The sequence below is a fragment of the Mauremys mutica genome, chromosome 8 (genome assembly GCF_020497125.1).
Source record: "Mauremys mutica isolate MM-2020 ecotype Southern chromosome 8, ASM2049712v1, whole genome shotgun sequence".
Lineage (NCBI taxonomy): Eukaryota > Metazoa > Chordata > Testudines > Geoemydidae > Mauremys > Mauremys mutica.
In genome coordinates, this window is record NC_059079.1 from 63,840,498 (window position 1) to 63,855,122 (window position 14,625).

Consider the following 14,625-nt stretch of genomic DNA (forward strand, 5'->3'; position numbering starts at 1 on the left):
TTAGGGGAAAGCAGCTTTTGGAACAATGAAGTAGAGGATGATACTGGCCTGAGGGAATATTATCAGAGTTTAAGAATTGGTATCCTGCAACTTTCTAGAACAAAAACTGACAGAAAGGGGATTTCCATTTAGCTCTGGAAGGGCCAGAGATATCAGATTTTAAAGCTGTAATATTATTATACCTGGAAAAGATACTGTAGATACTATACTATTTTATATAGCACTTAGTGTGTGCTAGGTGCTTTATAAATATAATACAGAAAAGATCTGTGACCTGAAGACCTGACTCTCAGGTTTTGAATCAGGCCCCAGTATAAAACTAAACAAGAGAAAACAAAGAGTGAGAGATGACGACGACTGGAGAACAGGAGTCTAATTAAGGTCATGCAAGTTGAAGAAGGTATGTGAAAAGGCAAACGGTAGCCGAGGCAATGGGGCCATTAGCACAGAAAAGAGTAGAGCCAGGAATTGAAATCAAAGAGGAGAGATGATGGGAAGGAGCCAGGAGAGCAATACATGACAGCAGCACTGAGGAAAAGAAGGTAAGAGGTGGAGGACACATGCTTCTAAGGGGGAAAAATGGGGATGGGGGAAAAGGGGAAGAAGAGATTGGAAGCAGCAGGCATATGAAAGAAAAACAGTTACTTACCTTTCTGTAACTGTTGTTCAAGATGTGTTGCTCATATCTATTCCAGTTAGGTTTGTACGTGCGCCGCGTGCACGGATGTCGGAAACTTTTTCCCTAGCAGCTACCCGTTGGGCCGACTGGGGAACCCCCTGGAGTGGCGCCAATATGGCGTTCTATAAAAGACCCTGCCGGCCCGACCCCTCTTCAGTTCCTTCTTGCTGCCTACTCCGGCAGAGGGGAAGGAGGGTGGGAATGGAATAGATATGAGCAACACATCTCGAAGAACAACAGTTACAGAAAGGTAAGTAACCGTTTTTTCTTCTTCGAGCGATTGCTCATATCAATTCCAGTTAGGTGACTCCCAAAAGCCTTACCTCGGAGTTGGGGTCAGAGTCAAGGAACCGCAGATTGGAGGATCGCTCTTCCAAAGGCCGCATCATCCCAAGAGTGCTGGACAATGGCATAGTGGGACGTAAAGGTGTGAACCGAGGCCCACATGGCAGCCCTGCAGATTTCCTGGAGAGGAATGTGTGCCAGGAAGGCAGCTGATGATGCCTGAGCTCTCCTAGAGTGAGCTGTAACAGCAGGCAGAGGGATGTTTGCCAGGTTATAGCAGGCACGAATGCACCCAGTGATCCACGAAGACGTTTGTTGAGAGGAAACCGGGGCACCTTTCATCCGCTCTGCAATGGTGACAAACAACTGGGTTGGTTTACAAAAGGGCTTCGTTCGGTCTATATAGAAGGCAAGTGCCCTTCTAACGTCAAGAGAGTGGAGACGCTGTTCATGAAGGTCAGCATGCGATTTTGGGTAGAAAACCGGTAGGAAGATATCCTGGCTCACAAGGAAGTGGGCCACCACTTTTGGTAGGAAGGCCGGGTGCGGTCTTAGTTGAACTTTATCTTTATGAAAGACTGTATACGGCGGCTCACATGTGAGAGCCTGTAGTTCGGACACCTGACATGCGGAAGTGATGGCCACTAAGAAGGCAACCTTCCAGGAGAGGTAGAGAAGTGAGCAGGAGGCCAGCGGCTCAAAAGGAGGGCCTATAAGGCAAGAAAGGACCAAGTTATGGTCCCATGCAGGCACAGGTGGCTTCGTTGGAGGATGGATTTTCTCCAGGCCTTTGAGGAAATGCCGCACGACTGGGTGTGCAAACACGGAGCGCCCGGCTGCACCTGGGTGAAACGCAGAGATGGCTGCGAGGTGGACCTTAAGGGATTCAAAGGCTAGATGCTGGTCCTTTAGGAACATCAGGTAGTCCAAGATGCACGGAATTGGAGCCTGAAGCGGTGGCACCTGCCGCTGAGCGCACCAGCTGGGAAACCTTTTCCACTTGGCTTTGTAGGTAAGCCTAGTTGACGGTTTGCGACTTTCAAGAAGCACCTGCTTTACCGAGTCCAAACAGGCGCGTTCAGTCTGGTTTAGCCACGGATCCTCCAGGCCGTGAGGTGGAGCGACTGAAGGTCCGGGAGCAGGAGACGACCGTGGTTCTGAGAGATGAGGTTGGCGCTGAGAGGGAGACGCAGGGGAGCCTGGATTTACAGGTCCAGCAGGGTCAGGTACCAACACTGACACGGCCTGGCAGGGGCTACCAGAATGACATCTGCCTTGTCCCGGTAGACCTTGATGAGCTCCTGTGCACCAACGGGAACGGAGGAAAGGCATAAAGCAGCTGACCCGACCACGTGATGTGGAGTCTGCTATTGAGCCCGGACTGTGGCTCCGAAAGGAACAGAAGGCTGGGCACTTCCTGTTGGTCCGCAAAGCAAACAAGTCAACTTGGGGAAAACCCCAGGTGCGGAAAATGGAATGAATGATATCCGGATGTATCGATCATTCGTGAGTGAGAAAATGCCTACTCAGGCTGTCCACCAGAACATTCTGGACACCCGGCAGGTATGAGGCCTGAAGGTTGATGGAGTGGGCTAAGCAGAAGTCCCACAGAAGGAGGGCTTCTTGGCAGAGTGGCGATGACCGGGCTCCACCTTGCTTGTTCAGGTAGAATATGGCTGTGGTGTTGTCCATTAGGACTGCTACGCAGTGGCCCTGCAAGTGGAGGAGAAAGGCGTGGCACGCAAAGCGAATCGCTCTGAGTTCTTTGATGTTGATGTGCAATGACAGCTCGCTCTCATGCCACAAGCCCTACATTGTCAGGTTCCCAAGGTGGGCCCCCCATCCCAGGGCAGATGCGTCTGTGAACAGGATAAGGGTGGGTTGTGGGGGGATGGAACGGGACCCCGGCACCCACCATCCGAGGATCCAGCCACCATTGTAGGGAGTCGAGTGTGCACTTCGGGACTGTGAGGACCATTTCTAGACTGTTGCGTCCAGGTCGGTAGGCTGAAGTCAATCACATCTGTAGCGGCCTGAGTCTTAGTCTGGCATGCTGCACCACATAGGTACAGGATGCCTTGCCATGGTGGTGGGAAACTTGGAGAGGCTGGCAACTATGCCTGCTATAGCCAGGTGCCGTGCTTCTGGAAGGAAAGTCCTCGCTTGGTTTGCGTCCAGAACTGCACCTATGAACTCTATTTTTTGAGTGGGTGCGAGGACGGACTCGCTGACGTTTACCATGATACCCAAGTGAGTGAATGTGTCCATGACTAGATGTACCTGAGACTGAACATGATGGTGAGACCGGCCCCGTGTAAGCCGGTTGTCGGGAAGACGTGCACATGGTGTCGGCGAAGGAAGGCTGGCATGACCACCATGCACTTGGTAAAGATGCGAGGGGCTGCGCACAAGCCGAACGGGAGCGCTGTGAACTGATAGTGCATCTTACTCAACACAAAGCGCAGGAAACATCTGTGAGACGGAGTAATTGAAATGTGAAAGTACGCGTCTTTCATATCGAGGGCGGCATACCAGTCTCCCGGATCCAGTGAGGGAATGATAGTGGCTAAGGAGACCATACGGAACTTCAGGTTGACGATGTACTTGTTGAGCTCCCTGAGGTCCAGAATAGGTCTTAGGCCTCCCTTTGTCTTGGGGACAAGGAAACAGTGGGAATAGAAACCCTTGGCCCTGAGCTCCTGAGGAACTTCCTCCACTGCCCCTTAGGCAAGGAGGTATTGAACCTCCTGGATGAGGAGTTGCTCGTGAGAAGGGTCCCTGAAGAGGGACGGGGAAGGAGGGTGGGAGGGCGGGATGGTATGGAAATGGATAGAATATCCCGTCTGCACCGTGCGGAGAACCCAATGGTCCAATGTGATACGGGACCTTGCATTGTAGAAACGAGATAGAGTGTTCAGAAAAGGATAATTGTCTGGGGTAAGAGCTGGTAGTCTGTCCTCTGGCGCACCTTCAAAATGGGCGCTTAGGGCCGGGGGTGGCTTGGACTGTCCTTGACCTTGCCCGGGGAGGGTCGGGGGCGAGAAGGTCTACATCAAGAGTATCTGCTCCTTCGACGAGAAAAGCCCTGCCTTGGTCTAGGAGGGAAAGGACGTTGCTGGGTGGTTTGTGGTTTAAAAGGTTTCCTTTGGTTTGCCGGGGTATGCATCTCTAAGGATTTAATAGGTATTCCTCGTGTCCTTTAAGGTATGCAAGCGGGAATCAGTTTGTTCCGCAAACAAGCCCTGGCCATCAAAGGGGAGGTCCTGGATAGTATGCTGAACTTTGGGCGGGAGGCCTGAAGACTGAAGCCAGGCATGCCGCCGCATGGCGATACCTGATGCCAGAGTGTGTGCAGCCGCATCCGCAGCATCGAGGGAACCTCAGAGGGAGGTCCAAGCAACCAATTTGCCCTCCTCAGCAATGGCCTCCAGTTCTGTACGAGCCTCTGCTGGGAGAAGATCTTGAAATTTGAGGACCGCAGACCAAGAGTTAAAATTGTATCTACTGAGGATCGCTAGCTGATTAGCGATCTGCAGTGAGAGGCGCACAGGCGCTGGATCCGCAGGTTGGTCCGGCGCTGGATGGGGGTGGCTGAGGGTTGCTTGGGGGGGGAGGGAGGGAGGCGAGCGCTCAATCCTGATGGTGGCCGGGCAACTGGGGGGGCGCCCTGGGCCTGGTGATATGCCCAGGGGGTTCAAAATTGCCACTGGGGCTGCCAGTTGGGTGCTAGTGGATCTTGGGTGAGGCTCTTGGGGCCCGACTGGGGAATGTCCGAGAGCCCTGAGGCTCTCTCCAACCTGCTGGAAGGGGACCGAGATTGCGACGGCCAAGGAGGAGCGGTGCAGGAGTGAAGCAAGGGGGGCACCGAGTCCGTTGGAAGGCGTGGGTCACGTGGAGAATCAGTGCCAGGAGACTGATCATGACCGCAACCGGCGCCGAAATGAAGAGCAGCGCCAGGCAGTGGAGCAGTGCCGCAACGGCGAGCGGTGCCGCGATGCAGATCGGTGACAGGCCACGGGCCGGTGTCGTGGCGACAGACAGCACGGGGATCGGAGCTCCACACTGCATCGGTACAAACGGTGCCGCGAGGTCGCCGATCTTGACCTTGAGTGGGACCATGAACCAGTAGTCGATGACGACCTCGAGCGGGAACGGCTCCGAGGGTCGGGACTGCAAGACCAACGCCGCGAGTCTAACCGGTGCCATGAGTCAGACCAGTGCCTGTGACAGTGCTGGGACTCGGAACGGCACCAGGACTCCAAGTGGCGAGGAGATGCTGGCCTGAGGGTTGCCATTCTGAACATCGCCGGTTTACCCTTGGACAGTACCGGGACTCGGGATGGGGCTGGAAGCACTAGAGCTGTCATTTCGATTAGCCCTCTAGTGGCCTTGAAGGTGTCCAGTGTGGAAGGTAATATGATCCCTTCCACTTGCACTATCCCTTCTGCAGGGCTGGAATGGGCAGATCTGGGCCTGGCGGCCTTGTCCTGCTTAGAAGCCTGGTTAGAGTCTTGCTCGGTTGGGGCCAGAACAACTGCTGCGGCCCTAGCAGGGGATCCTTCCAAGGCTTGCTTCTTTCCAGCAACCGGGGAATGGGAGCGGTGCCGAGGCAGGCGTTTTTGGGGCCCAAGAGATCGCTGGTTCCGAGATGAGCACGGGATCTTCTGCGGTGCAGAAGACGGTACCGCAGGAGGGGCACTCTGCACCGAAGAGCTCGGGCCCGCGTCTTGAGAGGGCCGCAGAGCAGACTCCATGAGGAGTTGCCTGAGTTGAATCTCCCTCTCCTTTCGTGTCCGGGGCTTGAACACGCCTTACAGATTCAACACTTGTCTGCCTGATGGCCCCCCCCCAGACACCTGAGACAGGAATGATGGGGGTCGCCCGTAGGCATGGGCTTGTTGCAAGAGTTGCAAGGCTAGAAGCCCTAGGACAGCATGCCCCAGAGCCCCACAGGGCAGCCATTCATGGGACTGCCCTCAACTACTAGACTACTCTAAATACTATAGGAAACACTTAATACTAATAACAATTAACAAAAATCAAGATAAGATAAGCTAGGGATAAGTGGAGCACTTGATAAGACAAGAGACCACTGTTCCAACAACCGTCACGGGCAGTAAGAAGGAACTGAAGGGGGGTTGGGCCGGCAGGGTCTTGTATAGAACGCTATATCGGCGCCACTCCAGGGGGCTCCCCAGTCGGCCCGATGAGTAGCTGCTAGGGAAAAAGTTTCCGACATCCATGCACACAGCGCGCACGCACACCTAACTGGAATAGATATGAGCAATCACTCAAAGAAGAACAAACATTTTTCTTCTCCATCTGAACCCTCTAGAGGTGAAATCATGGTAACTAAGCCACTTGTCTTTACAGATGGAAAGTTACAAGATCAATTCCCAATAAAATATTTCAAATATTTATTAAATAATTTTCCTGTACAGTATGTGGCATATACATAATACAGTGTGGTGTGGCACAATCAAGTTTATCAACACTCATTTGGAATGGCCTATGTAAGACATGCCAAACAAAACCTTTATACTGCACTATGCCATCTTATGGTACTTATATACCTGTCTTATGTCTATAGTGTTCAGACACTGTTTAAAATTCAATTAATTCTAATTACAATGAAATGGTGGTTTAGAAAACCATAGTAAAGCTTTGACACATGTAACAAATTCTAATTATAGTAAGTTAAGTACTGTAATTCTAAACATCTGGCCTTTATAAGAGGATACGGGTCTCCTTGATGATGACGTCTCTGGTGGCTTGGTGGAAGACCATCTGGTAAAAGACATAGATGATTTGGCAGACAAACTCATCATCCTCCTGCTGAGCTGCAAAAAGAAAAAAAGTATTTCCTCAAGTCTCCAAGACAGAGCACTTTGCTATTGTACATTAATGTCTCAAGAGTTGTGTTGGGCTCTCAGGAGAGCTAAGGACTCTGGGATGCATTTTTCTGGTGGCTTATATCTACCAGACCATCACTGCCAGTGTGCACAAAACTTTTAGGGCCTGATCCAACTTCCATCAGAGTCAATAGAAAGATTCCCATTGACTTCAGCGAGAATTAGATTAGGATGTGAGAAGCACAGAAAAAGTAAGTTCACTAGACCATGATCATTGCCATTTTGCTATTAATGGAATGACATCAATGTGCTTTTTATTGGAGACTACCTACTGCTATCCTGCAGGCTAAAAAAAATGAATGGTGCCACCTGGGTCAGTTAGAAACTACAGATGAAAATCAGGCCTGGAACAAGTTCAGTAATATACCATTTAGAAGTTCAATGAGTGCTGGAATAATTCCAGATTTGGCCAGCATAGCAGCACAGGAGTCATCCATAGATACAGTTCCAATCATGATCACCACTTCCAAGACAAGGTCATCTTCTGCAGAACCTGGACAACAAAACAGCAGAGAGCTGGGTATTTAAGAAAACACTCTGCTGAATCCTTGAATGTTCTTATTCTTACTTACAGACAGTTCTAATTTTCTAACAAGCTAACATTTTGCTAATTAATACACCCAAAAGATACTAAAGCAGCAAAACCCAATACTGCAATAGGACTAGAATATGATAGCAAAAGATACAACAACTGGAAAACAGAATATCATGGAAGACTAAACCACTGTTAGCACAGACCTGGTTTTAGTTTATCCTTGAGGTATGGAACCAGTTTGTACTCTTTCAGCACAAGCTCCCAGTCTAGGTCAGGTAAGGTCAGATTAGCCAGTGTTCCCAGGCATTCTATCACAAATTCTTCCTCTTCGTCATTAGAGATTTGGGCTGCTAAATCACCGACATAATCCTAAAAAAATATATAGGCGGGTAATTAGTAAAAGTACTGGCACATGAACAACATGGGATTTTAAAAGGTTCCTAACTCAGTCAAAGCAAAACTGATTTTCACCAGAGCATTCAAAAGTCACATCTCCTGAGTGAGGACTATTTTCAAGCCAAAATTTAATTCAACACCTTAGTTGCAAACTAGTTTTTAAAAAATAACAATTTCCCCACTTCTAATTCTCTGAATCTTTTTGTTCAAACTTTCCAAGAACATTTACTGTAGGTAGAGAAAACACACCCATGCATGGAAAATTTCAGCCCCCAAAAGGTAAAAGTATTAGAAAGCTACCACAAACTAAAAAAAGGAGGTTAGAATAGAAAATGTTATGGAACCTTAACCACATAAGTGGTTTCTGCTCCCAAAAAGCCCCCTGAAATGTATGTGAAGTTATCTTATGTGGTTTACATCTATAGATTTTACTAACTAGTAGTGCACAACAGTTAAAAGATTTGATTTCACACAGTACCAACTTTATTAAGAGATTTGCCAATTAGAATTTTAACTCTTTAACCCAATTTTTTTAAATTCTAAAATACAAATTCTTTTCCATATTTCATTTCAGTGAGTATGTGTAATTAATGCTCATGAGATTGCTGGACAGGCAGCACAGCCCTAGAGAATTAAGTCGCTCAAGAGTTATTAAGTAGCAAGAGATTCTTCACATTGCTCCTGAACCTTGATTTGAAGGAACCAGCCGCAACAGGGAAAGGATACTTCATTCTGTCCTAGATTTCTCTGTTGAGAACAAGGTTTAAGATTAGTGCTAACTGTGGCAATGGTTTTTGAGATGCGTATACTTGCATGTTTTTGTACCAGTGACCTAGACATAAAAAGGTTCTACATTGTAACCAACCACCAATTCCTTGAGGCATCCAGAACCCCTTTAAAATACCACCTGAACCAGCTTTATAAAAACACGGAAATGCTAAGTAATACATGAAACTCAAGGGTATAAAATAGTTTGTTTGTAAAGATAAAAGCCAACCCATCTTTCAGGATGCAGCAGCAGTCTAAAGCCAAAATCCCTTCCAATGCAAAGGGACAGAGGGTACTGTGAACGTATAGCAAGCGCTTACAATAAACAGGTTTTTAGTTGGCTCATCATGTTGTGAAATGTTCCTGATCATCTTCATCAACAATGGATCCTTGAACTTCAGAGCTCTCTTCATTAACAGCTTCAATCCGTTTCCTGAAAAGAAAATGGTACGTGGCAAATCTCCCAGATCATATTAAAGCTAGAATCAATTCTTTTATTTAAAAAAAAAAAAGATTTTTTTTCTTATTAACAAGGATTAAAGGACAAAGGGAAATAATCCAGACAAAGCAGAAACTATTTTGTTCTTTCAGGCCATAATTAGAGGGACAAATTTCACCTGAATTTCACCAAGATGAAATATAAAACAAATATATAATAGCCAATATCTCAATATTGAATATTAGGACTCATCACCATAACAGAAAACTGAATTAAATAGTTAAGTTATTAATTATAATGCTAATAGAAGCAACCCACCTGCTAAGCCTCTGCTCCTACCACTATTATGACTACCCCAATTCTATGTAGCCATCCCAAACTCGTGCTCTTAATTTTCGTGTCAAATTCTCAAACAACGCCTGTCCATTTTAATATTGGTAGTTTGAGGAGATATGAGTCTGGATAGGTTTCTTGCAAAGGTATTTTAAATAGAGGTACTCATATATGACAGCCACTTTGCCCAGGGGAGCTGGCAAAGGCTATAAACCAAAGCACTGTTAGTACATGTCTAGGAAGCAAACAAGCCCTTACCATACTTTGGACACTACAGGAATAACAGTACTTTCACCAGACTCAACCATTTGATATTGTGGGCCAAATCACTGTCTTACTGATGTGATTCTTCGGGACAACCTTGCCTGTCTGATAATAATAATTACTTTTTTATTTTTATACGGACTATTTTTCTGTGACAAAGCACCAACAAAGGAAGCAGCCCTCAATATATAAATAGCCCTACTGAGAATATAGCAAAGGGTTAGGTCTGATTCGCTGAGCAAATCAGCAGTGAAAGATGATTATGCAGCAGCAGAAATCTTGTTTTCATAAAAAACATCCCCAGTCAGAAAATGTGATGCATACATAAAGTTGTGTCTAAGTTAGTGAAAAACTAAGTTTTCCATAGCTATAACTCTGAAAGGAAATGTTATAAAAATGGCATTATTGTACTGCTTGGTTATCTTTTACTGATTCCAGACCAAACAGGCTTAGTTTGCAAATAAAAAAAAGTTGTTCTCTAACTGTGAGCCCTGCCAATTTGGTCTGGGTTCTGAGTGTCAAACTGGGTTCTTTCCTTCTCATGTGTACTCATCACTAAAAAATATCCTGCAAACTAAATTATTCCCTCAGTGACACTTGTGCAAGTCCACGGTCTTCTCTGTGTGGTTTGCACATGTATAACTGATTGGAATTTAGTAAAAATAGAGTTGTTGATGCACAAAAAGGAATAGAATCCAGCTCACTCTATTTTAGAGGACTAAAAAGCAAGTAAAAATTATTTGTTCAACTACACTTGACAGAGCTTGATGCAGAAATCACTGGGTAAATTCTATGGCCCGTGCTATGCAGGGGACCAGAATAAATAATTGTTCCTTCTGACCTTAAAATCTATGAAGCAGTTGCCACTGAAGTTAGTAACTAGGATTCTGAATACATACAGGGACCGAAATGGTTGATTGAGAATGTTCCAGTTTTACCGTGTCATTTCAGAGAAGAACTGCACTTTAAAGTTGTGAATCAGCACAGGGAGTTCAGGAAAAGAGAGAGCAGCTTTGGAGCAATCACATGAAAAGTAAGCCTGTTCATACTACACAGCTTGTAAACACCAGCTTTGAGGGACATAATCTTAAAAAAGATCAAATTGTATCTTTCCATTAAAAAAAAAATAAAATAAAAGAGGCCCTGTGTTACTTACTCATGTCGGGAAACAGAACCCCAGTTGCCTGTAGGAAGATTTTGGGGTGAATTCCACATAGTGAGGGTCAGGATAAGCATAAAGTTTTCAATATGCTAGTCATCAGTGATTTCATGGAACTGTTCACCACAGAATTGGAGATACTATGACTCAACAGGGGGATGAGTGACATTAGGAGTTGACCCAACTGTGCACATACACAAATGTTTATTACATATGTGGTCTGAATGTTTTTCTGCAGTCATTAGTTGTATTACTATTACATTTGGCAACAGGGTGCTAGGCACTGACCCAAAGATATGCTATGAAGCTTCAGCACACTTACCTTCACAGATAAGCTGCACATTTCTCTTGTTAGCAGCAAGGTTAATGCAGAAGGAAATGAGCTCCAGGTCAATACGTTCATCAGGGCACTCAAAGAGCATCTTCATTAACTACCAACACACACATGAGTCATTAAACTTTCCAAAGCATGAGAAAAAACCAGAGCAATATTCTCAAGCCAACTATGCTAATCTGAATACTTTTCATATTCAGGATCTCTACATTTGCTGCCAACTTGTAAGGGTGATTAATTTGGAAGGACTAGGGTTTGATTATTTGTGGACAGCCAGAGTTACTAACAGTTAAGAATTGCAATCACTTGCCACTTTTTCTAAAATAAACTGAGTTTGATAAATAAAATCCAGTGATAGGGAGATAATGTGTTGATTGTGAATGGTTAACTTCCTGTGAACAGGTTAAAATCTTGTGTACTAAATTATTCATCCCATGAAAACCAGAATACTTCTGTTTGCTTAATGGAATAAAGCACTACAAATGGTTGTTTTACTGTATAATAATTCTACTCTTGCTATTTTGAGCTGGCTAAGCCTACTGCGCTGCCTATATCTAAACTTACTCTGATCTATCTGCTACAATGTGTCCCCTTCCCATCATTTGTCTAAGCAAACCTACTATCCACTGCACTCATTGCAACTGCCATATACTTCAGTACTGAGCCAGAGTCTACTTTACTACTGCCCCACTCCTTCAGTAGAGGAAAAAGGACACCTGGAGTAAAATACACATCTCCCACAGTCTGCTCTAACTGCTGTGGTGCATGTTAGGGACTTCGCTGATGATGCTACAAAGAACCAACAGCTAGCTGCCATTCCATATAATTTGTTCCTATATATTCACTGGTCTGTCACAGTTTACATATCAACCCCTAATTTTGTCCATTTTAAGTCTGCCTTAATTTTTTACAAACACCAAATCCAATATATAAATAGCGTCCAAACATCAGTCTATTTCTCAGTCTTCACTTTTCACACCATGCTGTAGATTTGGTTCAGTTATTGACTCACAAGGTAGACCATCCCTACTGCAGCACCAACCCCAATTCTGTAGTGCATCAGTCTACCATGTAAGCACTCACAAAGCCAGACTACTTAGCTTACAAAACCTATCAGAATCACAATGCAAGGTAGCATGGGTACAAGGCTGGGTAAAACAAATGCACTTGAAAAGAGGACAGATACAGGGGCAGTAGAGATAATGAGTAGATCTCAGTTTTCAGCAGGGGTAGGGGCATGGAGAAAGAACTGAACTATTAACAGTCAAAGTAGTTGCACTCTTGCCCCCTAGTGGTAACACCTTGGAATGATTAAGTACAAGATAGACTCATCGAATATCAGGGTTGGAAGGGACCTCAGGAGATCATCTAGTCCAACCCCCTGCTCAAAGCAGGACCCATCCCCAGACAGATTTTTACCCCAGTTCCCTAAATGGCCCCCTCAAGGATTGAACTCACAACCCTGGGTTTAGCAAGCCAATGCTCAAACCACTGAGCTATCAGAGTGGGTATCTACCAAAAATATATATTCAGAGAAAGGACAATTAGGAAGCATCAGTACTGCAGGTAAATCCTCCACAGATAATCTGTTGGAGGACGTTATCTGGCAATAGATAAATACACTAGCAAGTTGTCATTCCAAAGAGACTGCCAAATTAATAAACACACATTTAGGTCACAATAGTGATTAATGTGCGCTCATTGTAAGAGCTGTCGATTAATTACAGTTAACTCATGCGATTAACAAAAAATTAATTGTGATTAATCGCACTGTTAAACAATAGAATACCAATTGAAATTTATCAGTAGAGGAAAATCTTCTATGTGGATGTCTTTCTACATTTTCAAATATATGGATTTCAATTATAACACAGAATATATATATCTTTTAGGGCTTTCACAAGGAGATGTAAAAGCCATTGCTGATTTCCTCCTTTTCTTAAGTAAAGGTTAATCAGCCCTGATACTCACATATTTCAAACATGAATTAACCAGCAAAGTCCTATAGAAAGTTCAGCAAGTAGGGGATGCAACCTTTCAGAAATTACCCTCTAGAACTCTCATTTTAAAATCCCTTCAAATTATTTATATATATTTTAAAACTGAAACATATTCTATGCTCACTGAATGCAAAAATCTATGGAAATTAAATGTTGAACGTAGTGGGGTCAAATTGTCATTACTGAGCTACTTCTCTGAAAAATAAATAAATATACTCCAATTTCAATCAAACCAGTTCAAATTTTAAAATAATAGTTTTGTATGAACTCCATGTTTCCCATTATGTCTTCATTTAATTTGATTGCTTCTCGTGCCACTTCAAAAGGGAGCGTAATTGCTGCCAAATAGGAAATATTAAAATTAAATTTGTTCTGCTTTTACCATGTCCATTGTCATCTTTTACTGATTTAACAGGAAGGCAGTAAAAAGGCTGCAGCATGTGCAATGAAGAGGCAGTAGTGTTCAATCAGACAAGTCCCATATTGAGTATCAGATACCACAGACCCAGGACTGAAATCACTGTGTCTAGACTCTCTGGCACCTGACTTCACTTATTTACCAGTGACCAGAGGCCAACCCCCACAGCTCTCTGTTCACATACACCTCTGTCCAACCCCCTCCTCAACCCCAATTCAAACATCTTTGAATGATTATGCCAGAACTGCATGCCTCAGGAATCTCTTCTGACCGGTTACTCCCTAACTCTGCTGTTTGAAGTGATGCTCTGGTTTCTGAACTTCAGCAGATAATGGCGGACAGGAGCAAAGGGCGCTGTCAAGAGAGGACGTTTACCAGCATTAAACTAAAAAGAAGCTTATAGATCAAAGAGGAGCGAAGCAGGACAACTGTGGTGGAAAACATGTGGGGGAGTTGAGGAGATCCTTGTACACCGCTCAGTGGTAAAATATTAAATATCACCATAACATCACTGCCTAATCATGCTCTTTGATTGGCCAGGCTATTACCAATATATGGTTTTATAAGCATCTGGATGGCATTTGCACCTATTTAAACAAAACACTCATTGCTAAGGTCTAAACAAGAATGAACTGTTAATACTCACTTTTAAGTGGTACTAGAATAATGCCCATTAACTCCTGAAATCCACAAGGATGCTTACCTGGGAGAATTCAGCCTCTTTCAGATAATTTAAAATGTTCAAAGGAAAGACATAGGCAAGCAGACCCAATGGACCTGCAGACTGCAAATATGACAGAACCAAGTTCCAGCCCTTTGTGCAGATAGGATGCACTGGCAGTTCTGCAGAGGTGACACTCACCATGCAATGGGGCAAGATAGGGTTGTTGTGCCTTATTTTGGTCACATTCACTAGCCTCTCCTATCCCGTCCCAATGGGTCAGTAGAGGAAAACTTTCTATGAAGGAGAATTCAACTAACTCATCAGCTAGCTTGTGCTGCAATCTAGAGCTTGACTGGGGTGAAAGGGAGCGGATTTTTCAGCGAATGGGGGACTGACTACATGGGAAGGACAAGTGTATTCCACCACCTGAGATGTGCAC

General features: G+C 44.9%; 1 protein-coding gene across 4 annotated transcripts in view; it reads right to left on the reverse strand.

The window, feature by feature from the left end:
* KIFAP3 (kinesin associated protein 3) overlaps positions 1-14,625 on the reverse strand; it is a 160,103-nt gene that overhangs the window by 95,097 nt on the left and 50,381 nt on the right. For all 4 annotated transcript variants that reach the window (XM_045027723.1, XM_045027722.1, XM_045027726.1 and 1 more), the window contains exons 12-16: positions 11,093-11,201; positions 8,896-9,008; positions 7,615-7,780; positions 7,244-7,369; positions 6,706-6,804 (exon numbers count right to left, since the gene is read on the reverse strand). In XM_045027723.1, the coding sequence (XP_044883658.1) occupies positions 6,706-6,804; positions 7,244-7,369; positions 7,615-7,780; positions 8,896-9,008; positions 11,093-11,201 (613 nt within the window). The remainder of the gene's footprint in view (positions 1-6,705; positions 6,805-7,243; positions 7,370-7,614; positions 7,781-8,895; positions 9,009-11,092; positions 11,202-14,625) is intronic.